At 44.2% G+C, this 25959-nt stretch overlaps 1 protein-coding gene across 1 annotated transcript in view; it reads right to left on the reverse strand.

The window, feature by feature from the left end:
- CNIH3 (cornichon family AMPA receptor auxiliary protein 3) overlaps positions 1-25038 on the reverse strand; it is a 98463-nt gene extending 73425 nt beyond the window's left edge. Inside the window, 3 exon segments of the mRNA XM_029593091.1 lie at positions 11327-11374; positions 14313-14381; positions 24563-25038. Of these exon segments, the coding sequence (XP_029448951.1) occupies positions 11327-11374; positions 14313-14381; positions 24563-24643 (198 nt within the window). The 5' untranslated portion in view covers positions 24644-25038.
- Positions 25039-25959: the final 921 nt, after the last annotated feature.

The raw sequence follows: 25959 nt of genomic DNA on the forward strand, positions 1-25959 counted from the left end.
CAAAAGTTTTTTTCCTCTGCATACCTGGGAACATTTGATATCCAGGTCTCCTGAGATTGTTTTGAATTAGCAGGAGGCGGGGTGGTTTGCTTGGAACTTTCTCCTCTCTCTCAGTCACATACCAGCGCTCTCTCTCACACTGGCTCTCAATGACACACCTATACACACATGCTCTCAGTCACTCACATATACACATGCTTTTTCTCTCACTTATATAGGCTCTTAATTACACATTTACACACATGCTGTCTATCTTTTCACGCTTACACACACACACAGGCTTTCAATCACACACATACATACCGCAAGTACCCATAGCTCTGGCTGGCCCCCAGAGGCCGTTTCCCAGCCTCTTACATTAGGTGCATTGGAGATGTCTAGTGTTACTGAATCATCTGATCTATCTATAAGATACAAATGTTGTCCATGCTCATTATTCCAACATTAGAAGCCCAACTAATTTAAACACAGTGAACAATATTTGATGGGTAGATGTATAAATATTGTTGTCTTGTTTGTGAGCCTTTTGATGGTTATAAGTTTTAATATGCATGTCATTTTTACCCTGCCTAAAACTGCAGAGAGAGGGGTTATACATTTTTATAAATAAGGCTTCTGGCACCAGGATCCTTGTACTGGTTCCAATTGAGCTGGAAGCCCAAAGGAGCAGAAGGAAATTGCTGGGTCAAAATAAAAATAAAAGCCCCCTACATGTTAGAGAGTCTCCAAGACTGCGGTGTTGTATGTTGTGTTCAGGGTGAGGGCGCACTTTTTCACTTGGCCATAGGTGCCTGCCTACGGCTCTGCTCAGAGGTCCTGCGATGGCTCCTCCCTTCCTCCTGCACAGGCTTCCTGTTACCATGGAAACCCATGCGAGGTGCAGATGAGGGCTGCTCGGCCCTGTGCTGAATTTCCTCTCCCAAAGTTGCTGCCATTGTTGGGCTGATGCCCATATAAAGAACAGCAGGGGCACCTCTGAGGTGAACTGAAGGAAGACACCGGAAGAGGGGACAGTTGGGTGGGGGAGGTCAGCCCCGTTACCTTTGGGTGCCCACAAGTTAAAACCAATCCAGTGTGAAACATTGATAAGGCAGGCTAAGAAATAGTTTGAAAAGAACCTTGCCATAGTGGCAAAAAACATAAAATCTTTTTCCAGTACATTCGAGGTAAGAAGCCTGTGAGTCAATTGGAGCACTAGATGACTAAGAGGTACAAAATGTACTCACAGAGGCCAAGGCTGTAGCAGAAAAACTAAATGAATTCTTTGCTTCAGTCTTTAGGGATGTGTGCGGAAAAAAATGTTCAGTTCGGTTTATTCATTTGATTTATTTGGTTCAAGGGTTCGTTTTGTTCGGGACCATAACATTTATTTGTATTTTAATGTCATTTGGTCATTCATTTTCCACTGAAGTCAATGAGGAAAGCAATGCATCTTATTTTGGCTCTGAAATTTGAATTTGCTATTCAAGTGTAATGAAACTTGCAAGCTGACATCAGCAGCAGAGGAAAGATCATTCCGAGACACCAAGAGTGGAGTAAAGCGATACCAAGAATGGACTGAATAGCACAAAGTAGGGATATGCATTCATTTGAAATTAAAATGAAAAATGTGGCAAATGAGTCCGTTTTCATTTGGTCTGAAATAAACCACATTTTTTTTCCCCAAAAAATGAAAATGGGACTTCAGTGGGACCAGGCCTCAGCCTAGTCCCATCAACAAGGCCCTGCCTGAGGATAGGTCCTGTCACTGAGGCTGAGTCCCATCGTCTAGACCCAGATCCAGGTTTTGACACCAGGCCAGGTCTTGTTGCCTAGGCCCATGCGAAGGCCCAGGCCCAATGCCAGGACCCAGTCAAGACCTGGCCAAAGCCAGGTCATGTCTCCAAGGTCTGGGCTCGAAGCCTAGGCCCAGGCAAGACTGGCGCCATCACTGAGAGGCCCATGTCCAGGCCTGACACCGAGGACCAGCAGAGGTTGGGTCCTGTTGCTAAGGCTTGGGCCTAAGCCTAGGTCCATGCCCAAGACTAACATTGGGGCTCAGCCAAAACCGCATCCTGTTGCTGGAACAACGATCCTCAATGATGTTACTGTGTTGCTTTCCTCCCGAGAAGTCAGCACCATATTCATGTACTGCCATACATATCAATGGCTGTAAAATAATATAATGCCATCTGCTCAGGAGGAAGGCACCGCAGTGACTTCACTGAGATGTGTCCTTTGAGTGGACAATGTCATTTTTTAGAGAAAGAAAAAGAAAGAAGTTGCCAGAAAGCCTAGTCCTGGGCTTCCGTGCCTGACCTCAGGTTTAGGCCTGCACCTCAGCATTGGGCATGGGCAATGGTCTGGGTCTCAAAGATGGGACTTGACCTCAGGCGAAGACCCAGCGTCAAGCCTGGATCCAGGGTGATAGGACCTGGTTTTGGGCCGCACCACGGTGTCAGGCCGGACCTAGGCCTCAAGCCAGGCCCCAGCGTTGGGCAAGGGTCTAGGCCTGAGCCCTCGTGATGGGATCTTACCTAGGCCAGGCCCAGGCCTCATCAATGGGACCTTGCCTTGGGCTGGGACCCACATTTGGGTCTAGGCCTAGACCTGGGCCATTTTTCCTTTTACAAAGAAGTCAATGGGGCCTATTTCTTCCCTCACTGACTTCAATTTAAAATTAAAATACAAATGAAACATATAAACAAAAAATGTTTTCGTTTGAGATGAACCTGACCAATGACTGTGACCTACGAAAGGAATGAATGAACTGAAATGAATTTTTCAAGGCTGCACATCTCTAGCCCAAAGCACTGTGACAGGAAAAGCAGCCCATACAGAGGCACCATCACCGCCAAGGCAGCATGAGAGGGGCAAAGCAACACCTACACTGGCATGAATACCTCCAGGCATTGTGAGAGCTTGAAAGCAGCACCAGAAATGGCAAACACCCCAAGCAGGGGCGGCTCAAGGCAATCTGCTGCCTGAGGCGAGGCATGAGACGGCCCGCCCACCCTCCCCCAATACATGCTCTCTCACCTCCCCAGGCTCGCAATCTCTCTCTCTCTCACACACACACACACTCTCACTGGAGCATTCATCTTCACCGAGAGCAGGACGAGCTCCACTTACAGCATGCCGTGGTCTCCTCCGTCCTTGCCATTTTCTGCACAGGATTCTGCACAGAAAATGGCAAAGATGGAGGCAACCTTGGTTGCAAGGGGGGGTGGAATTCTAAGCAGAATTCTCCCAGGACTATCCACCAGAGGCCCGCGGATCCTTTGCTGTTTTGGCGGCAGGGTGAGGAAGCCGCTAGAGGATTTTTTTTTTTGGGTGGGGGGGGGGCAGTTTTTTACCATTTCAAAAGTTTGCCGCCTGAAGCGGCCGCCTCACCCTGCCTCATCATAGAACCACCCCTGACCCCAAGGAATCAAAAGAGAGGCAAAGGGCAGCAACAACAAACAACAGTGGCATGAACAGCCCAATTCACTAAAAGACCAACAAAGCAGCACCGATAGTGGAATGAACATCCCAAGGCACAGTGAGAGGGGGAAGACAGCACCAATGACAGTGGCATGAAGACCCTATGGCAGGATTATAAAATAGGGGGAAAACTCCAGGTAGTTGCAAATAAAAAGACACATAACCTGACAGAAGTTGGTTTCAACTATAAGCTGGAAGTGCAAAGGTGCAGGAGGAAGCTGCCAAGTGAAAAAAATAATAAAATAAGCAGAATTGCTTGATGAAGTGCTGCAGCAAGGAACAATGGTCTCTGTGACTTCCTCCATCATCAGTATAAAATACGGGACACTGTACACACTGGAAGCACTATGCATAAATCCAAAAGAGTAACAAATAATAAAAACAGCTACCTTCAGGATTCTAAAGCATGAATGGGAAAGCTGGATCAGTTGTCAAATCAACCTCGTTTGAACTCAGAGAGGAAGGCTTTGTGATGGTGCAGAATGCTTGCGCTGCCTCTGTCCCAGGGCAATCCAGATATTTTTTGAGCCATCGCAACTGGACTTGGCAAACGTCAAGCTGACCAAGGCTCAGCTCAAACTTCCATTTGTTTCAGGTTACTTGCAAGGTGGAATGGGAGCTGATGACTTTTTTTTTTTTTTTTGTAATTAATAGCTGACAAATTGCTGCCCAAGACCTAACCTTTGCGTTGGATATTGAAAAAAAAACCCCAAAAAACAAAAAACGAAGTGGCCCAGAATGTAAAAATTAAAACCATGGCCTTAAAAAAAAAAAGGGATATCAAAGAATACAGGAAACCTTAGCTGATTGGGAAACAAAATGCAAAGTGGCCCAGAATGTAAAAATTCAAACCCACCAGCATCAAAACCATGGCCTTAAAAAAAAAAAAAAAGGGATAACAAAGACTACAGGAAACTTTAGCTGATTGGAAGTAATGATCTTTTGCTTTATTTGGCATTAATGCATGAAATGACCTAAAAGGGAAGGTGACTGGAAGAAATCTTTATTAAAGAATGATCAATAAAACTCAGTTTATTAAAGCATGTTTCTAGGGCAGCAAAGGGTGATAGAGATGTTCTCAGAGGTTTGCTGTATGATGAATAATTGCATGGCTGCAAGTGTACAGCTATTCACAGCTCGAGAGGAGCGTGTCACCGCTATTCAGCACCACCGTCTGGACAGCTCCTCCGACAGACTGGCAAACAGATGCTTACATTTAAATTAATAGCGCTTTTCATGGTTTTGATACTGTTGCGAGCCTGGCCGAAGCCATTTCAGAAAAATGACACACACTACATATGAAACAGAATGGATTAATCCAAAATGAGCATTCAAACTGTACGGCAGCCAAATGTCCAACCCTAGTATCAAGCACAAATAAAGCTGCAAAAGACACAACTTCATTCAATATTGTACTGTAAACCCATTTAGCTGTTTTTATGCTTACAGCCCTGAAATAGACAACTTCAGGGATTTTTTTATTTTATTTTACATCCCTCCCTTAGGACAATTAAAAAGGGAATCTGGCAGCACTCTGTTCCTAAATTATTCTTCAATAACCTACGCTTTCCAGTGACATTGGGGATGCTAGTTAAGAGATTTCCTGTAACAATCCTGCTCATTACATCGCAACATGATTATATTGCTTTTATAGATCTCTAGTTATCTCAATTATGACTAAAACATTTTTAATTTCTAGAAAGCAAAAAAAAAAATTCATAAACGTGAAGCATTTTTATCGTTATGAAAAAGGAACATATATTTACCAAATGTGATGGCTTGAGATATATTATATATATTTAAAATGTAAAACAGGCTCATAAACTCACTGTCACAAAGAAATGTGGCAAGCATTTTCCAAAGATTGCCTTAATGACTCCCTGAAACAAGTCAGGTGGGTGACCTGTTTATATCAACCACATTTAAAAGGTTACAAGTGCCCTAACTTCCTGTGACTCCACACTGACCCCCACCCATAACTTGAACAGAAGATCAGCACAAAGGGCATGTCAAGTCATGGCGGCAACCCTCTGTTTGCTAATGGGGCTCCTGCCTTTATTCTCCTTCTTTAACCACCGACCAAAATATTTGGCTGGGCTTCAGCATTTTGAAGTTATAATGGCATTTTAAGGGCCCTGCTTCTGGTGTGTTTAACTTTTGCAGATAGCACTTACAGTTCTAAACCGTCTTCACTTGCTTATTTTGCTTAACAGCTAAGCATTACAGCTTGAAGGAATGTCCAAAAGACATCTGAGGCCTCTCATGCATTATAAAGGATCGGAGAATGCTGCAATGAACCTCAGTTTGGAGGCAGTTTAGCTGCCAAAAACAAGATGGTGAAAGTAACCAGCTTCTAAAATTTTATTATGTTTTTTTTTTACATGCTGTCTTTTATCGTTATGACTTTGAAAACCAGGCAGATACATGCAATGAGAAGTCAAAATACTGGTGACAGTTCAATCCCCAACAGGCATTAAATGACAGTAGCAGCTTGATGGAGAAAGAAACTGACAGTATGGTCTGCAGGGGTCATACGGAAAAGTGAAGAGACAGAACCAGCACATAGAGAGAGAGAGAGAGAGAGAGCTTGGGCTAAATATAACACAGGCAAATAAAAAATAAGAACTAAATTAGAGCAGTAGAGCTCTCTTAAATATCAACTGCCTTTTAAAGAAAAAAAAAACAAACTTACAATATTGTTCTATGCAGCACCACAGAGAGATGTAATGAAAACCTAATAAATTAACTGGAAAAGAGAACTATCTACAGATTATGCAGGACTGTGGAATAGTATAGCAACATGCAATGCGTCAACATACACTGCAACTGACAAGGAGACGGCCATTTTGACTGCTAGCGAGCTCATCAACGACCTACTTACTATACATCATGAAAAACCCGTTTCATAAAGATATACTTACTAGTAACTCAGAACCTGATCACCTGATATATATTTTTTAGTTTTTATTTGTTAGCCTTTGTTTCTGTGTGATCAAATGGACTAACAAGGTACTGACACTAATTTAAGGGGAGTGGGCAGTGGAGTGCCTCAGGGATCTGTATTGGGATCCATGCTTTTCAATATATTTATAAATGATCTGGAAAGGAATATGATGAGTGAGGTAATCAAATTTGCAGATGATACAAAATTATTCAGAGTAGTTAAATCACAAGCAGATTGTGATAAATTGTAGGAAGACCTTATGAGACTGGAAAATTGGGCATCTAAATGGCAGATGAAATTTAAAGGGATAAGTGCAAAGTGATTACATATAGGGAAAAATAACCCTTGCTGTAGTTACAAAATGATAGGTTCCATATTAGGAGGTACCACTCAAGAAAGATCTAGGTGTCATAGTGGATAACACATTGAAATCGTCGGTGCAGTGTGCTGCGGCAGTCAAAAAAGCAAACAGAATGTTGGGAATTATTAGAAAGGGAATGGTAAATAAAACGGAAAATGTCATAATGCCTCTGTATCGCTCCATGGTGAGATCGCACCTTGAATACTATGTACAGTTCTGGTCGCCGCATCTCAAAAAAGATATAATTGCGATGGAGAAGGTACAGAGAAGGGCGACCAAAATGATAAAGGGGATGGAACAGCTCCCCTATGAGGAAAGACTAAAGAGGTTAGGACTTTTCAGCTTGGAGAAGAGACGGCTGAGGGAGGATATGATAGAGGTGTTTAATATCATGAGAGGTCTAGAACGGGTAGATGTGAATCGGTTATTTACTCTTTCAGATAATAGAAAGACTAGGGGGCACTCCATGAAATTAGCATGGGGCACATCTAAAACTAATCGGAGAAAGTTCTTTTTCACTCAACGCACAATTAAACTCTGGAATTTGTTGCCAGAGGATGTGGTTAGTGTAGTTAGTGTAGCTGGGTTTAAAAAAGGTTTGGGTAAGTTCTTGGAGGAGAAGTCCATTACCTGCTATTAATTAAGTTGACTTAGAAAATAGCCACTGCTATTACTAGCAACAGTAACATGGAATAGACTTAGTTTTTGGGTACTTGCCAGGTTATTGTGGCCTGGATTGGCCACTGTTGGAAACAGGATGCTGGGCTTGATGGACCCTTGGTCTGACCCAGTATGGCATGTTCTTATGTTCTTAAAAAATAAGGAATTACAGTAGAAGATTATTTGTCGCATAAGGTAATCTAAACAAGTAAAGAGATTATTTTCTAGGAGCTCTTATTTCTTTTGCCTCTTTTATGCAACAGCTTTGCAACTGAAACTTGATGCCTCCCCGGTTTCCTGAAAACAATGACTAAAGTAGTGAGGTTGTCATGTCAGGCCACTTGGATGCGTAGAAGTAAAGGTCAGCAGACAATTTGTAGGTGAGACCTTTTTACTGACTTAACCAAATACATTTGTGAATAGTTTTGGAGAGCCGTGAACCCCACATCGTCACTGGCCTGATGAAGGGAGCAAAGCTCTTGAAAGCTAGTCATATAAATATATATATATATATATATATATATATATATATAATGCGGGCTACTTTCAAAGGCTATTTAACCAGGTCTGAACGCTTTGTGCAGGAAATTGTAGAACATAACACCTTTAATAAATAAATAAGTAGACTGGTTGTCTGAAAATCACCCCCACCCCCATCCCCCAACAAAAAGTATGTATGGGGGATCTACAATACATGCATTTTTAACCGCAGATAAAGCAGGCAGGCTCGGAGATGGTGTTAGGTCAAGGGAGGCAACCACACACAATTCTGCGTTTCTAAAATAATAACCCTCTTGCCCAAAACCATCAACAATAAAAAACTTGAATGGTTAAAAAGACACCCTCCACCATCATGACTCCCAGAGAAATCTGCAGTCCCAAAACACAGGCCTGCTTTCCATCCCTCACACAAAACTAGCTCACCTCACCACAACCAGAGAACGCACCATTTCGGTAGCAGGCCCCTCCTTCTGGAATGAGCTGCCCACCCAACTAAGACTGGAACCCTCTACCCAATCATTCAAAAAACCCCCTTAAAACCTGGTTATTCCAAAAAGCCTACCAACTAATCTACCTCCCCCCGCCCCATAGCAGATCCATCTAATCCTTCCTCCCTTGCCCCCCTAACCCTCTCCCCTTGCCCCCCCCCCCCACCCCTATCCCCTGCCCACTTCTGCAATCAAATTTATCAAGTTATAATGTTTCGATGTTTCAAACTTACTATGTATCAATAATAAGACACCTTAGTCTCAAGTTATAATGCTTATAGTTCAATGTATTAATTTCAAGTCATCTTAGACTTATGTCATGTTCCAATGTATAAATAATAAGACACCTTAGTCTTACTATGCCAATAGTTATAATGTAAACCGATGTGATATACTCCAATGAATGTCGGTATATAAAAACAAATAAATAGATAAATAGGTGACACTTAACTCCGAACAGGAATTCACATACATCTTATATTGTAAACACAGGTAAACTGATGGCTAACTTGATCAGGTGCACTTCTGGACCTAAGCGTATAGTGGCACTAAGAAACCGAGAAGCTCATCTTTGTAATTCTAGCAAAGACATTCTTAAGATAATGGAGGGGTGGATTTGGAGCGGTGCCACAGGTTTTAAGATTGGGCAAAACTGCCTAGCATTGGTCTGGGACGCTTGGAGAAATTAAATGCACCATTTTCTAGAGGGGAGATAGTAGGAGGAATCCTTAGAGCCAAAACTTGTAAGGTGCCGGGGCCTGACAGGTATACTGCAGGATTCCTTAAATTAATAGCAGATAAACTGGTGGGGCCGCTTACATCTTACTTTGATCCTCAGTTCCCTTTGAACTCCAACACTGATCAAGGTTATCCCTAAACCAGGGAAAGATCATACTCTGCTGGGTCTTACCATCCAATTTCATTGATTAATTCTGAGGTGACGCTTTTGGTGAAGGGCTGGCGTTGGTGGAATTTGCGCGTAGGAGGTTTGCTTCGAGAAATGTACGGAATGTGATCGCAGCAAGGGAAATGAGCAAAAGAAATGGGATTCCTTCCTTAAGAGTTAGCTTTGATGCTGAGAAGGCATTTGATCATGTGGAGTGGAGTTACTTATTTCACCTTTTGGAAGTTAGGGGGTACAGAGGTTGGGTGCAGCCAGGCTGCTGCAGCACCAGAACGCAGCAGTCTGAGAGCATGACTGAAGAAGGCTGGCAAACGTTGCCGCAGGGAGCTCCAGAACGGCAGAGGACACCACGGGAGAGCCTCCTGGATTGGCCAACCTCTGATCCAAATATTCTTCAGAAGTAACACCGATCCCCTGGCTCTTGCTCTTGCTCCTTGGACCAGCAAAGAGGGATGCTTGCCTGTCACGCAGCAGCAGCAGCAGCACATACCAGCCGGCATGGAGTGAGCCTCTCAGCCAAGAACCATCTCTGCGATGGCCAGGTCAGCAGAGAGAGGAGGAACATAATAGGGAGGCGGTAGTGGTGGGGGAGGAGGAGGTATTGAAGTCAGGCTAGCTGTAACCGAAAGGCTCATGGGCTTTGGACTGGGCTACCAGAACTGGATGGTCCAGTAATGAGCAGCAGGGAAGAAAAAATGGAATAACTGAAAAAACCCCAAAAACTACTGTTCAGAAGTCTGTCCACATCAAAGTAAACAAAAGAATCAGAAACGGATATCTCTAAGGAAAGGATCTGCTCAACACATAACTATCGGTGTGCCCGTTTCACAATACAATGGAACCTTTTGAGATACGTGCTCACTGAAGGAATATATTTCTTGTGCAAGGGATAACATTCAACAAGGCTCCATGGTGCATGGATAAGTCCTACCAAAATAACACAATAACTTACAGTAGGCTTCAGACTGAAAACAGACATTTCTCTATCATGCTCCGCCTTCTCCGGAGTGCTCTGTCACTGTTACTGATGCATTGCCCCTGTATCCGCTGATGGTATGAGCAGGCAAGAACATGTAGGGTCAACCCAATGGCTCGAGTGGCAAATGCTGCCAGGAAGAGGGACCTGGGATTGATTCCCAGGTCAGCTGGGGACGCTGCAGAGGCAGCCCTCACAGCCCCTAGGAGAGGGATTCTCAGCTTTTGCTCAACAGCAACACTTCGTGGCCAGAATTAGGGTCCATGTTAGCCAGGTTCTGGAAGGGCACTGCAGTTTTGTGGTCCCTGGCTAAGGGACCCTTCATTGCGATGGTTGGTTGAGTTCGGAGGGGGAGAAAATGGGAGAAAAAACATTGGTTGTGAATGAAGGCTGGTGGCACCATCGCTGGTTCTGACTGAGCTGGAAGCCCAAAGGATCTGGAAGAAACTGCTGGACCAAAAACCAGGTAAGAATAAGTAGACTACTCGGAAAAACCACTATGGCTAAATACAGGAAAAACTGTGCCACCCAGTCACCCACCCAGTTCCCCCGACAGAAGTGAAAACTGGAAAATGTTAACAGGATTGTGAAAATACTGCCAGAGAAGCAGGAGGGGGACAAAACCACCCTGACAACATTCCACACTAATGTCATGTGGGAGGTCTTGTTTCTCTCTTGGTGCTGGCAGGGCAGTAAATTAACGATTTAATACAATTTTCCCCAAGTCTAAGCATTAGAGGTGTGCAGGATGTGCTTTTTTCGAGACTACATGGACTGTTTCACAGCCTCATTCTTTTTGCCATGCATACTGCAAAGCTGATAGCACCAAGGATATAAAGTCCGGTCTTGTTGGCCCTGCCTGTTTTATCGTTCCACAGTTGCTAAACCGCTGCATTCGGCAGCGCTGCATTTTGCAAACACAAGAAGATGGCTGAAGCTCCTGGACCCAAGTCCCTCTCTGGGACTAGTATCCGATTCCCTGCAAGTGTCGGGAGTAGCCATCAAACCTTCTTAAGTAAGTTCCACCTACTTTTCTCAGAAGAAAGCAGATCCTCTCAATGTTTCTCAGCCGCTCTCGCTGTGGAAGAGAAAGGAAGGTTAGATCACAGTGCGCTCTTTGACAGGGGTTCCCAAATTTGTCCTATTGACCCCACAGCCAGTCGGGTTTTCAGGATATCCACAATGAATATGCATGAGATTAATTTGCATACTTTGGAGACCAGTTTGCACTAATTTATCTCATGCATGTTCATTATGGATAACCCGAAAACCCGACGGGCTGAGGGGTCAATAGCACAGGTTGGGATCCGCTACTCTATAGCAAGGGCATTCAGCTTTGGCTGTGTAATGAGATTAGGTGCACGGACGTATTCAGTTGACTTGCTGAAGAGGGATGAGCCAGCTAGAACATTGAGACTGCCACTTACAAGCCCTTTTCCTGTTTAGCTCCAGATTTGTGAAATTGTGCCCCTTTGGACATCTGCACAATTGAAAATTAGGGATGTGCATTCATTGGGTTTTCTTAGTCATTCGTTTCGGTCCGTGTGCATGTATCTCGCAATCAGAAGGTATGAGCACAAAACTGATGGTACATGCACGTTCGGGCAGACACCCACATGCGAACGTGCACACAGGCCAAAAACGAATGGGCTAAAAAAACAACGAATGCAAATTCCTACTAAAAATTACTTGAGCTTTCATAATAAGCTAAAAGCATGGCTTGCAATTATGATTGGGGTGCACTTTGGTTTCATCGGAGATTTCGGAATCAGCATGAGATTGTGGTTCTGCAAGTTGTTCTGAGTTTTGATGTAATGTTAACATTGATTTGTGTTTGTATTTTTTAATTATGCTGTCATTTTATTTTAGATTAAGGTGTGGTTTCATGGATGGGGGCTTGTTAGTTTTTTGCTTCATGCTTTATTTTATGATATATTGGTTGTTTTTTTTTATTTTCCCTTCTTTTAGGTTTAATGCGGGTTATCAAATTTAAAAATTAAAGAAATTCTTGAATACTTAGCCACAATACATTCTGCTGGGTATCAACCATTACATTTAAGGAATAGCTATTAATTTTTCTGTGGGGTTTTCAAAATTCAATCTCATCAAGGCATTGCATTAAGAGTCTCAAAGAGCTACAGGTGGATCTCCAGCCACAAGCTAAGTACCTCTCTCCGCACAGAAAACCCCCCCCCAATTCAAACGCACTCTCATAAGAGGCAGAAAAAAAAATCTACAGACAGCAAATCAATAAATGACAATAATGAAGGCACTGACAGTTGTAATAAGATCAGGCCTTCCATGATAATCAGAAACTCACTACATTGTTATGCAAATGAAGTGCTTAACTTTATCCAACAGTAAAATTCACTAAAATAGCCACCTGTGTTTACAAGTTTTCTGTGTTGCTGTGGTCAGACTGAGCACAGAAGCAAACTATGAAGGCAACAATGAACACAGAGCTGTTACCGATCTGAAGCTTTTTCAAAAAGATTTGAAACCACCTGTTTGAGCAGGCATTCGCATAATTTATGTTTCATTTTAACTGTTTTAAATCATTTTGGTTTTATTTGTACTTTAATTATGTTTACGTGATTGTATCACTCACTTAGGGCCTGATTTTCAAAAGCATTTACTTGTTTAAAACTGGGTTTTACACGTGTAAATGCACTTTACCCGTGTAAGTGGGCCGTTGAAAATTGCTACAGTATATGCCATTGAATTGTCCAGAGGGTTGATCTGTGTTAAGTGCACTTTTGTGGGTAAATAACTTTTGAAAATTGCTACGACAGTAGGTTACATTTACATGCGGAACTCCTTTGAAAATTCACCTGTATGAATGGTTTTGCGCTGAGATAGGCGAGGGATAATAAATTATATTTAGATTACTCCTTTTCCCTTCCTGTTGCAATGCCACAATCTCCACGTGAACTCTCCAGGTTTACCCTCACGTCTCTGCTAATCCCCTCTGCTTATCCCCAAACCCTCATGGGCCCATGAGACAAGGTGGGAATTCAGTGAAATTCCCACCGAGCTTCACAAAACCTCTTCGGTCAATTCAAGGATCACAGGCTCGGCCAAAATTCAAAACCTTATCATTGAACATAAATCATAGAATTCCACAAAACATGACGCCAATATTCAGCACAATGGTGAATGGACAATTTATCTCGCTGAAGTTAGCCAGCTAAATTGTTACAGATATTCAGTGGAGCGCTGACAATTCGGCGATATAGCCAGACAGTTAGCAGATAAACTTATCTGGATAACTTTAGAATGGTTTCCAGACAGATTCAAGGCCAGTACTGTTTTATTCAAGAATCAGGAACATATGGGGGAATATCCCAGCTGTATTTTTAGCAGTTTTCCATGGGGGGGCTTAATACAGCTATATCTGCTTCTTAAAAACCACCATGAATGGAGTCATGAAGCTCCAGCCTCTGCAGACAAATGGCCCTTCAAGCAGTTTTCCCACGTACAACTGCACGCGGCAGCACATACGCTCGTATGTGGCCATACACATACTTACTATAGTATTTTATATCATAGGCACTTTTTATAAAATGCACTTAATTCTACCATGCAACATACGTGCACACATAGGCTTATGCCCGAATACATGCACTGCATTGAAATCACATGCATCAATGGACTGAACGGGCATAATTTACCCACCTATTTTAAATTTTACACATGAAAGCAAACTGGGACTTACTTCCGCAAGTACTGATTTACACGTGTAAGCTGGACAATTTTAAAACCTGCACACAATCGAGGATATTAACCAGTTTTACCAATCAGTCCAACAGTCTGCCCAATCCTTCTCCAGGTCATCAAGACCGGGTAGCCCGTGCACTCTTTTTTACTTTCGAAAAGAAAGCAGAAAAATGTGTTTTAAAAAATAATAATAATTGCTTAATCGTGGTCACTTGGTAAGAGACTTGATAAACCAAGTTATCAGGTATAACCCTAAAATAAGAAGGTTAATTCAGATATACTGTATACAATTTACTTACCGCGTGAGCTGGATTGCATTGATCGATTGGGCTCTTGAAGTCTGTCCTTAATTCATCGAAGGCAATTATCTGCAAAAGGAAAAAATAATCCTTATAATGCATCAACCACAACATGTCGGGATTGCACTTGTACAGTTGGTTTAGCTTTTTAGCAACATGTCCCTTTCCAAATGTGTGCGTCGGCTCAGACACGCTGTCTTCCCCCGTTCCCTACCCCCCACCTTCCCTTCCCCTAATTCCCCTGCCCCCCAGCCCTAAGCTAACCCCCGCCCCCCCCCAAAAAAATTGTCCTACCCTGTTGCGTCTGCCTTGGGCAGGCGCGATCCCCCGGCACAGCGGCAAATGGTCGCTGCGCCAGGAGCCTCGGACCCTGCCCCGTCCACTTTTTAAAATAGGCCCGGCCCGCGTAAGTCCATTTACGTGCGTAACGTTTTGAAAATCCGACCCAATGTGGGCAAATGTACGCACATAACGGTGATTTTTAAAAGCCCAGTGTGCTCATCTATTAGGGGATGCGCGCACAAATCGGGTTTACATGCACCCACCTTATTTTCGAAGATCTGAGATGCACGCACATATCGGTCTGCGCACGCAGCTCAGAGATTTACAACAGGGCAGAGAATGGGTATTCTGGGGAGGGGCGAAGAGATGTGCACTTATTATTTGCCTGTGCAGTACGGTGCGTCCTCTGACCCTGTCAGTCCTAGTAGGGGGATAGCTCTGGAAGCCTTGATCCCAGAGAGCAGAGCTAGGACGCACTCTCCTTTTACTGTACCCTTGACATATTTTTTTTGAGAGCACAATTCATTTATAAATGACCCTACAAAGTAGTGCTATTCACCTGCAGGAAGCATATTAACTCAGCCGACTTTCAGATCTGCTAACAAAGTATTATTCTATAACTTCCTCTTGACACCTCCTTGCCTTCTCTGTCTCATTTAGTTGGATACAGCAGGTAAGTTTGTGTATGTTAATAAAACAAACTCCATCTCCCACTGCTCTTTACAAGACAAGAAATATGAAAACCTAGTTCCGCTGTCATAAAGCACATTTTTTTTAAGTGTTAAGTTATAGTTCAATCTGCCAATATCCTTACTCTGATCTACTCATTCTGTTAACTCCCATAAGCTAGTCCAGAAATATATTAAATTAGTCCAATAAAAAGGTATCGGCTTACATTTTTTGGTTTGTTGATCTTTATTTCTCGGCATTCAAGTGAACGAACACAGCAGCTGCACTACTTTTTACAAGTTAAAGAACGGGGTGGCCAACGCTGGTCCTCAAGAGCCACAAACAGACCTAGTTTTCAGGATTTCCACAATGAATATGCCCAAGAGAGATCTGCAGGCACTGCCTCCACTGAGTGCAAATCTCTCACTCATGCATATTCATTGTGGGGCGGATTTACGCGCGCAGGGCCCTCGTGCGCCTATTTTGCATAGGCCGCCGGCGCGAGTAAGTCCCGGGGCTTTGGAAAATGGGTGGGGAGGGGGCATGTCGGGGGCGTTCCCGAAACGATGTGGCGTTTCGGGGGCGGGCCCGGGGGCGTGGTCGAGGCCTCCGGACCAGCCCCCGGGACCGGAACATGGAGTGGGGCTGCCGGCCGGCAGGCGTAACTTTGCCAACAAAGGTAGGGGGGGGTTAGATAGGGCCGGGGGGGGCGAAGGAAAGTTCCCTCCGAGGCCGCTCCGAAATCGGAGCGGCCTCGGAGGGAACAGGCAGCGCGCGCTGGGCTCGGCGCGCGCAGGTTACACAAATGTGCACCCCCTTGCGCGCGCCGACCCCAGATTTTATAAAATCCAGCGTACTTTTTTAAGATCTACCCCTGTGGATATTCGGGAAAATCAGGCCTGGACTGGAGCTGGCCACCCCTGCACTAGAAGAATACTTGTCCCCCTCAGATAGCCCACAAGTGCCTTCACAATTCTCCAGTCACCAATAGGTGGAGTGTTTCAAATTCGAGCACTGGGCTAAGTTGCACAGTAACAGTAGATGACGGCAGATAAAGACCAATTGACCAATCCAGTCTGTCCAATTGTCCCCCTTCCTGGTTCTCTTCCACTTCTGTTTAAATGTTTAAGTATATCTGCTTAATGTTTTGGGTACATGCCAGATACTTGTAGCCTGGATTGGCCACTGCTGCAAACAGGATGCTGGACTTGATGGACCCTCGGTCTGACCCACCATGGCAACTTCTTATGCTCTTAGCTGAGCATAGAAATTCCCATTCTTAAACCAACACCAGCTCACTCCCTTGACTTTTACTCAACCTCTCAACTTTTCTCACCACGGCCTGGCCCCTATAATCTGTCCCAAGGCACAATTTGTGGAATTCTGCCTTCCACCTGAATGTACAGTTCAGAAACCATTCAAAGGACAATTTGATTTTTGATGCAGGAGTGGCTGGGACATGGTTTAAGAGACACCCTTTGGTTACAGTCTTTGTCTGCCCATTGTCCAAGGAAGTAAACATATATTTCACCTTTGGAAGGTTAATGGACAAGTACACTAGGAAAAAAAAGGTTCTCTGTTAACTCACACACTGGGCACAGTGCAGCCAGTTCCAGTATAATCCTGTGCATACAATTCTTTTATATAGTTTTGAGTTGCAAGGGTCATGGCTTTTTCCAGTGGCAAGGGCCAGTTATGACTCCCTAAGGTCAGGGATGATGCCAAACTAAGCTGATTAAAGCTGAAGTTCTGGAAATGAGAATCCCCTGGTGTCCAGGCTGGCAGGGCACAGATCTGTCATTCGTAGCACTTCCCAACTCTGTTTACACAAACTCCATGCTTCACACAATAATTGGACATCACATTTTTTAAATATTAAATATTTATTCTACATTCCCATCCAGCTGTCATCAGGGAGTCATCCTGATGTGTGAGAAAGCATGTGTACGTGTGAGGGAGAGTCTGTGTATGTGAGACAGCTAGTGAATGAGAGAGCCTGTGTGTGTATGCGGGGATGTGTGTCCTAGTTCTGCTTTCTGTGAAAGCATGGTACTGTGGAAGGTAAGGTACAGGTTTTATATTGAGATTATGTCCTTTCCTATGTAGTTCTCAGACTTCACTCCCATACAGAAAAATATTATTGATTGATGCTCTTAAATAATTGTAGTGGTACTTTTATTTGATGGTTGCAACTGGCCTGGAGTTCCTTTGCTATATCGAATGTCCTCCAGTCTAGTGATGCCACTGACACACATCCCCAGCACCTTACAACAATGGTGCAAATGTTTTTAGCTTGTGCCTCCATAACATGCAAATTTTCTCTCATGCATATTCATTGTGGGTATCCTGAAATCCCAACTGGCTGGAGGGCCCCCAGGACAGGGTTGGGGACCACTGCCTTAGAGGACCCAGCTACCTGTAGAGCATTCATAAGCTCCAGGGAGAACTATGCAACAAAGTGAATCAGACTCCTCTTGCTGGGACATGGAGCAAACCATCATTTTGTGAGGATGATGGGGTTGTACTGTTTAGCGAGACCTCAGATTAAATGAGCAATATGCCTGATGTTGGATGAGAACATTGCAACAGACTGAATTCATATCTTTTTATACACTGGTGGTTTTGGGGTTTGATTGAACTGTAACAAACTACCTCCTAACTGGAATCTCTGTGAGCTGTGTTAAATGTGTGCACAAAAATAAACGAGATGGTTGGACTCAATTGGATTGAAACCAGTATTTTATTTTTGGAGGCGCACGAGAGCAGAGGGACTAGTAAGGAAAGTACACCCAAAGCCTACCCCTTGAGAAACTCTGCCAGTTCCATGATGGACAGCAAGGTGCACGTTACACTAGCAATGCTTCTGCAGCCTTGGCTGTGGATGCAGATACATTAAATGAGGTATATGTACATTTGCTTATGGCTCTACATTTCTCAAAGTTACTGAATGCCAACCCAAGGTCTTTTTTTTTTTTTATTTGACCCCTTTTTGGTGCTTCCGTTTTGTCTGTAGTGCTCAGAGGTAAAGGGATGTTGTCAATGCACATCATGGCAAGTCCTGGAAAGAAAAGGAAAGCCAGTTTGCCCCTTTCTCCCCCTTCGTGGTGTAAATCTGCTTTTATTATTAGTCAGATTCTTTCCAAAGCTTGCACAATGCAAAAGTGTTTAGTAGCATCATCACCTCTAGGCACCACACACCAAGAGAGGCTCAACGCTCAGGTATGACTTGATCTTTCTTGGGACTTCTATTGACTAGGATTACTTGACCTCTTAGATAAACCAGTGCTGCTCTATTTTGGATGCAGTATATTCAGTCTTGTCATTACCTTGATATTTACTTCTCCCATCCCAAACTCTTGCAGCCTCTCACTCTCCTCATCCCCCTTCAGCCCTCCCACTCTCCTCTCTCCCAACACCTTGAAGCCTTCTCACTCTCCTCTTCCCCCTCCCTAGCTTCATCCCTGCTCCCACTGCCTTCCCACTCCCCCCCCCTTCTGCCTACAGACCTGTTATTCTCTTCCCTTCACTCCACATCCTGAAGTTTTTACACACACTTCACCCACCCCTACGACCCTCTCACTTTCTTCCTTCCCTCCTCCCACCCACTGCTACCCTCTCATTCTCCTTTCTTCCCAATTAGAAAGGGGCCCTGGGAAAAGGAGGCAGCTTCCATCTTGGAGGACTAAAAAAAGGCTGCAGCAGGAAGGGGGTAGGGAGGTAGTGATGAAGAGAATATGAGAGGAGAGAGGAACGTCAGGAGAGGGAGAAGAGGAAAGAGGGCTGCATGGAAGTGTGCACTGCTGCAATTACAAAAACAAATGCGCACTTCCCTTAGTGTGTATAAGTAGAGAGAGAGAGAGCCAAGCCGCACTGAGCTCTCTATTCTCATCACCCAAGTGCAAGTAGATTTGAGAACCTCATCTCACCATAGGAGGTGTTAATCTTTTCACTGCAGAAATTAATTTTTGCCTGAAGTTCTTAACATAAATTTAAGGAGTATTAAAGTATGAAGTTGTCCATCTTGTCTAAGACATATGGTGTTACCACATGTCTTCATTTTCCACCCACTCTCTCTAGTGGACATAGAAAAGTCTGACAATCAACTTGGCCTGCAGTTTGTCTTTTCAAATAACCCATCTCATGGCCAAAAGATCCAGTCTGAACTCCATCCCCTCCACCCTTTCTGGAATGATTTCCAGTGCTGTCATTTGCTTCACGGCCCTGATGAAGATCCCCCGTTTAGGACAGTGTGGACCGGATTCTTTACCTCTGTTTTCACAGTTTGGGGGACCACTGTGGTGATTCAGTTATTTTCCAGGAACACCACGAGCAGTTTCATCCAAAAAAAAAAATATTTAGAAGTGCTCTGGCTTCCTGCTTTTCTCTGTTCCTCCTTTTCTGCATGCCACATCTGTTGCAGGTATAGTTTTGGGGTTTTTTTTATTGCTGTTATAAGTTAACTGTTTTATATAGAGATGTGCATTCGGATGATGTGAATATGAAATCTGATCAAGTCAATTTTTGGTTTGGTTCAGGTCATCTGAACTGAATAGGCACAGTCCTCATACAAATCCAAACCCTTTCTGGCTCATTTAGTTCAGTCCCATTAAAGTCTATTGGGGAGGGAGGGTGGTGAGCAGAGCTAGTAGGGGCTGGAACAAGGAAGGAGCAGAACCAATCATGTTTCATCACTTTTTCATCCAGCCTATTACAAGTTATTATATTCAGGGAATTCCTGTTCATTAAAAGATGGATTCCAGTGGTATAAGCCCCGGACGTCCATTACGATCTGAGGGGGTGGGTCTACTGATGATCCCCTCGATCTCGGAGTGTAAATCCGACTTTATACAGAAGCGGGCAGTAACAGATGCAGCTCCACTATTGTGGAACTCTCTCCCTAAGGTATTATAATTAGAGAAAGATTTGACAAAAATTCAGGAAAGAAGTAAAAACGTTTCTCTTTCAAAAAGCATATACCTTAAATGAGATGTAGTTTAATCATATACAATGAACATAAAATACATTAAAATGATAGAACTGTTTAATATGTATATTTTAGTGTTATCTGCGCTGAACTATGTATAAGAGGTAGCAGGCTAGAAGGTTTTTAAATAAAATAAATTGCAGCTGGCAACTTTATGACTTGACTTCCTCTTTTTTTTTTTTTTTTTTTTTAAGGTAAAATGGAAACCAAGAGCCCTTTGAGCAGCAGGTAATGATTTTTGCTCTCAGTATTTCCTGTGTTGGATCTCAGAGAGAGAGAGAAAGAGAGAGAGGGGTCAGATTTTAAAGCTCTTTGGTTCAAAGTTCTGGAGTTAAAGAAAAGATGATTTTTGTCAAAGAGCGTTACATTTAGAGGAGAAAGAAAGGTGCACTCTCACAGTCACTGGCCCTGTGTCGCAGCTGGGTTGCTAGCAGCAGGAAAAGCTGTAATCTCTCTGTCCGAGGGTATCAGCAGAGTAAGACTGCACGTCTCTTCTACAGCAGGCAGGCAGGAAGCCTGTGCCAGGGTCTGTAAGAAACATGCAGAGAGGGAGACTGATGGTCTTTAGCCACGTGTGCAGAGTGGCGAGTGGCTGACTGTGATGGGGAAACTTGCTTTTTCCGTGTGAAACAGTCAATCTTCGGTGTGTGACTGCTGCACAGAGTTCTTAGCCAGCAAGCATGCCTCGGGAGGGAGGGGGGGGTACATACCACCATTTACCGTCATACCCCTCTATTTCTCAGGGTGTTCCTGCCTCTGTTGGCACCCTTTGTACTTCTTCTGCTGCTGTGGGGCGTTTGGGCCACGCTTGGCGTCTTGGAATGCTGTGTCTACTGCCGATTCCTGCCAGCACTGTTCACAAAACTTGGCCGGAAAACCCCAAAATTAGAGTAAAAAAATATGCTGCATTGTTCCACCCCCCCTCCCCCGTTGACTTTAATGAAAATGAAAGAAACAAAAAATGACATGAAGGAACGTCTGATGCAAACCAAACTTCGAAACTGAACTGAAAACATTTTCCATAGGTAACTCATTGAAATGGTACTCCAGTACCCCTTCTGAGATTGTTATTTTGTCAATTTGTTTTCCCAGAGCATGCTGCAACTGCAGTAAGGTCACTCTCTGGAGAGTTTTGGAACAGGCAAGATATCCTTCTCCAGCATGCAGCCTTAGAGGCCCCAGCTCGCTGTAGAGCACGTGTGACAAGAGGCGGGTGGCACCTTATACACTAACTGGCTACATCAAACTAACACAACTCTCCCTCTGAAGATCTGCAGAGCATTTGTAAACTCAAGGGAGGAGATCGCTTACTGAGGCCTGGAGCAAACCATCTTTTTGTGATCATCATCATGCGGTTGCATTCGTTCACGGTTTAGTGAGATCTCCACTTACGTGAGCAACAGCTTGATGTTGGATGATAAAATTGCAGAAGACAAGATTTAAACAGCTTGTGGTGCACCATCAGTTTGGGATTTAAATGAACATCTCCCTCCTGATAAACAAGACAGGCTCAACTAGTGTTCCAGCATTTTGTTTTGGAGTTACACATGATCACGGAGAGCAGGGAATCCCCGAGCCTAGCCCTTGAGCGATCCTGCCATTTCAATGGAAGATCAGGTGGTGCATATTAACAATCCATTGTAATACTGCCAATATGTTGGTCATTATCTTTAACCCTTGTATATAATACTTAGTTTATGATATCATCTTGAATTTTGTTTAGAATATGCACCTGTATGCCATATGAAGTGGGTTTACCAAATCATTCTTAAATTAAATTATCTTCCAGTCTACAGTATCAGTGTCTAGACTGTATTTGGACCTCATCTGGCTCCCGGTTTTCCTGGCAACAGGTCATCCTGTATTAACTCCATCCCAGTATATTTGTGTGTGTGTACAGGTGCATACGACAAACCCAAAACTAATTATCCAAAGCCTCACGCCCCACACCCCCATAACCTGAAGAGTTTCTAGCAGGTAAATTCTATTAGAAAGTAGGGAGAAAACAGCAAGATTTCTGATCCTTTCATAAGACTAAATCACACTTCTTTTGGCCCATTTCTAATATACATATTTATTAATGGATGCACTTAATAATGTTACATAAAAACCTTCATTAAGCAACCAGTAGATAAACCAGAAGAAAGCAACATATAAATGTCTTTTTGCTATATGCAACCAGTATTTCACTTTGAAACATGTTAAATTCTGATGGGGATGCACCACTCCAGAGTCCAGCTATAAATCCCTGAAGGTGGGATTGCCAGATTGTTCTAAACAAAAAAAAAAATAAATTATTTTTAAGCGTATTAGATTTCTTCCTCAGTCTCCAGGTGTTTTCTTTAGGACACTGACCTTTCTGATACCATTGACATCTGTGAGAGCAGCTAACTGTGTGCTGTTAATCCCAGCAGATGGCCCAGAACATCTCTGGCCAACCTCTGCACTCTTATTTCAGGGAAGGGCTTAAAATGATGAAACCAAATAAACACATGCAAGTAATTATTTAATGCTACCTGGAGGGAGTTTATATAATAGTTGGTCACATTTTTTGTTTGTTTTAAGTACAGCATTTTCCTCCCACATCCAGTTCAGTCAGAAACAGCTTCTATGGCGCCATAAGCCTTGACAACTACATGCACCATCTCCCCCTATCGCCTCTTTCAACTCAGCCCAGTCATCCCAGTGACACTCCTGAGCCAGGGGCCACAAACAAGCAGCTCCCCCCCCGGCACCCAGCCAATGTGGACCTCAAATCTGGCCACTAGATGTCCCCACTATGCAATGACCGGGACTCCCAGGGGCCCATGAATGCTACCTCCACAGCAACAGATGTGGCCCTCCTCTGCAAGCCACTGAACTCCTAAAAAATTATATATAGATATGATCCTTATGGATCTCACTTATATGCACATTATACGCTGCATACGTACATGCCAGCTGCATTCCAATTTTTTTTTTTACTGCCTACTCCACCCCACGCCCAGCCGTACCTCAAACTCTGTCTTAAGTCTGTTAGATGAACTTAGATTTTCTAGCTCACTGTGATCACGCATTGTCTGCCCTAGTTTCTCAAGCACATGCCACTGTTTTTCTCACCGAGTTTTCTTTGTATTAAACCTCCTTTGTCCCAAGGCTAGCAATCACCTGCCCATGAAAAAAGAAGGCTACAAGGCTGCTGAATGCTGGAGTAAATTGCTTTAATTAGGTTTTATTGGCTTTTCCTATCCCACGATAGCCATTTCCAGCAGCAGCAGCATCACTCATCCTATCCAAATGATTTTATAATTTATTTTCCAAGTTACCTACTTCTGAAGTATGCAGAGCTCCTGCAGGCTCTGGGCAAAATTTCTGGATATCTTGGGTGGGGGACGGAAGAGTTAAAGGAAACTCTTGATTAATTTAATGAGCCTCAATTTGAGTTCCTTATTTTCTGGAAGGAAAAAAAAAAAAAAAAGTAAAAACTTGGCCAGCCTTCATGCCTCTGGCTCTATAACGTTTTGCTTCGGTTTTGAGCGTAAAACCGATGTTCCTGCTCTGTTGATCATAGGCTTTGCAGAAAATAAGCAATTTTGTAGCAGTTGATAGAGTGATCTCTAAAAGTCTCCTTCCGTGGCCATGGGACACAAAGCAAAGATCAAGCGCTTCTCTCACTTCCCTGCACAGCTGACCGCAGGTCTCATGCACAGACACCGACACACATGCAAGCCTCATGGTGACAGCTCCCTTTTGCGGGGTCCGATTTAAGACCATGGTGCCCACAGGCAGAATTAGGAGGGCTGGGGGAGATTTCACCCCCAGAAATTAAAGAGTGGCAGGGCAGGGCAGGGCCAGTTTTTGGCCACCTGGGCACCTGCCTGTGCCAAAATCCAGCCCTGCCCCTTTGGAACACGTTTTCATTCTCAGCACAGAAAGCCATTAGCCCCCACCCCCTCCCCAGTTGCAATTCTTGTGTTTCTCTCCATAATTATCACTGAAAGAAGATGTTCACATTCAGCCCTCTACAGGTCTGGTTTAGCTCCTTCGTAATACTGCCACAGATTACTCTGGAGCTGGGAGGCACCGGCAAGGGGGGCGGCCAGAGGTGTCCTCCACCTGCCCTGGCCCTCCAAGCCAGGAGGAGTTAGGGGTGAAAGGAGCAAGCTTTAGCGCTGAGTTTCCAGGATCTGGGTCAGACATCTCCAGAAATAAAAGCGAATTAGTTAAGAGACAAACAAAGTAGCAGGAGTAGATTTTGGAGATCTTTTCAGGCTAGCAAATGCTTAAAGTTGCCCTGTTCCGGCCCTCCCTCCCTCGCCAGATGCGGGATACTCACATGCCAGATAGCAAAGAAGATGAGAGCCGCACACAGGACCAGGGAGAGCATGTAGCAAAAGGCGGCGAAGGTGAAGGCCATGGTGCCCCGACCCAGCCGACCACAGAAAAGTTCAGAGGAAGGAAGCAAAAAAAAGGCAATGCAAAACGGAAAAGCCGCCGGCGAGCAGAGATCCGGGATCGGAAGGGGGGGGGGGGGAGGAAGCTTCCCCGGGAGCCGCTGTCCCGCCGTGCCCCGGTCTAAAAGTCACTGCCTCCCGCTGCCGGCTCCCTGCGGCGGGCCAGCGCCCAGGAGCAGGTGAGAGGGAAGTGCCGAGGCCGCCGGAAAGGCATCAAGAGCAGCTGCCAGGACGCCCCCTCCGCGGGCGGGAAGGCTCGCGATCACATCTGCTCGGCTCCGCGGCAGAAGCCGCCTCGCCGCCTTCTGAACTTTTTTTCCTCCTTCGGCGGGAGGAGCGGCTCCGGCACGTGAGAGGCTCGCTGGCGCCCTCTGCTGTTTGCTGCTCAGGTCGCGCGTCTTAACCTCGGCGATAGGAAACGGGGGCTTCCTGCAGGAGCGCGCGCATGGCTTTCCCTGCTGAAAACCTCGAATTTGGGCGGTCCAGAGGCCCCCCCAAGAGGCAGGATGTACTCCAGAGTCTCAGGGCCCTGGGGCAGGGGGAGCCTCTTCCAATGGGATATCCTCCACCTCCATCAGGGTAGAAACCTGGCGGCTGGTGCAAACATTTAAAGAGAAGAGAGAGAGAGCAGTTTTTAAAACTCGATCATCGGGGAAAGCGGAAGGCCGCTCAAAAGTGCGTGATTTGGCGAGAGCTATCTTCAAAGGATACTGGCAAAAATCAGGGAAGTTAGAATATGCCCAGAAGGGTTTAAATAGAGAGCTTAAAGATATGAATGGCTCCAAACTGCCCGAATCATCCGCTAATAGGCAAGTTGAAAATACAAATAAAATTAGAAATACAAATAAACGTACTTTAAAATGCCTGCATGTGAATGCTAGAAATATGAAAAATAAGACTGTAGAGTCAGAATGTATGACATTTTATGGAGGATAAAGACATAACAGACAATTCAGAGAGATGGTGAAAAGAGAATAACCAATGGGACCCTGTGATATCAGGGTGAAAATTATATTCAGATGGTAGGAAGATCAGATTAGTGGAAATATGGTGCTAAATGTAAATGATAGAGTCAGGCCGGATAACAGTTCTGCAGGAGACTAAATGCTCTATAGAACCCTTATGGATAAAAATGCCATGTGTGATAAGTAAGAATATAACAATGGGAGTATCCTGAGGGGTAAATAAAGGTGGCCTATTGATAAAGTTTGTTTACATTTTCAGAAGTCATCTGATAAAATCTGAGAGACTGCTTAAAAATTAAAAAGCCATGGGACAG

This window comes from Rhinatrema bivittatum, chromosome 3 (genome assembly GCF_901001135.1).
Source record: "Rhinatrema bivittatum chromosome 3, aRhiBiv1.1, whole genome shotgun sequence".
In the NCBI taxonomy this organism is placed as follows: Eukaryota; Metazoa; Chordata; class Amphibia; order Gymnophiona; family Rhinatrematidae; genus Rhinatrema; species Rhinatrema bivittatum.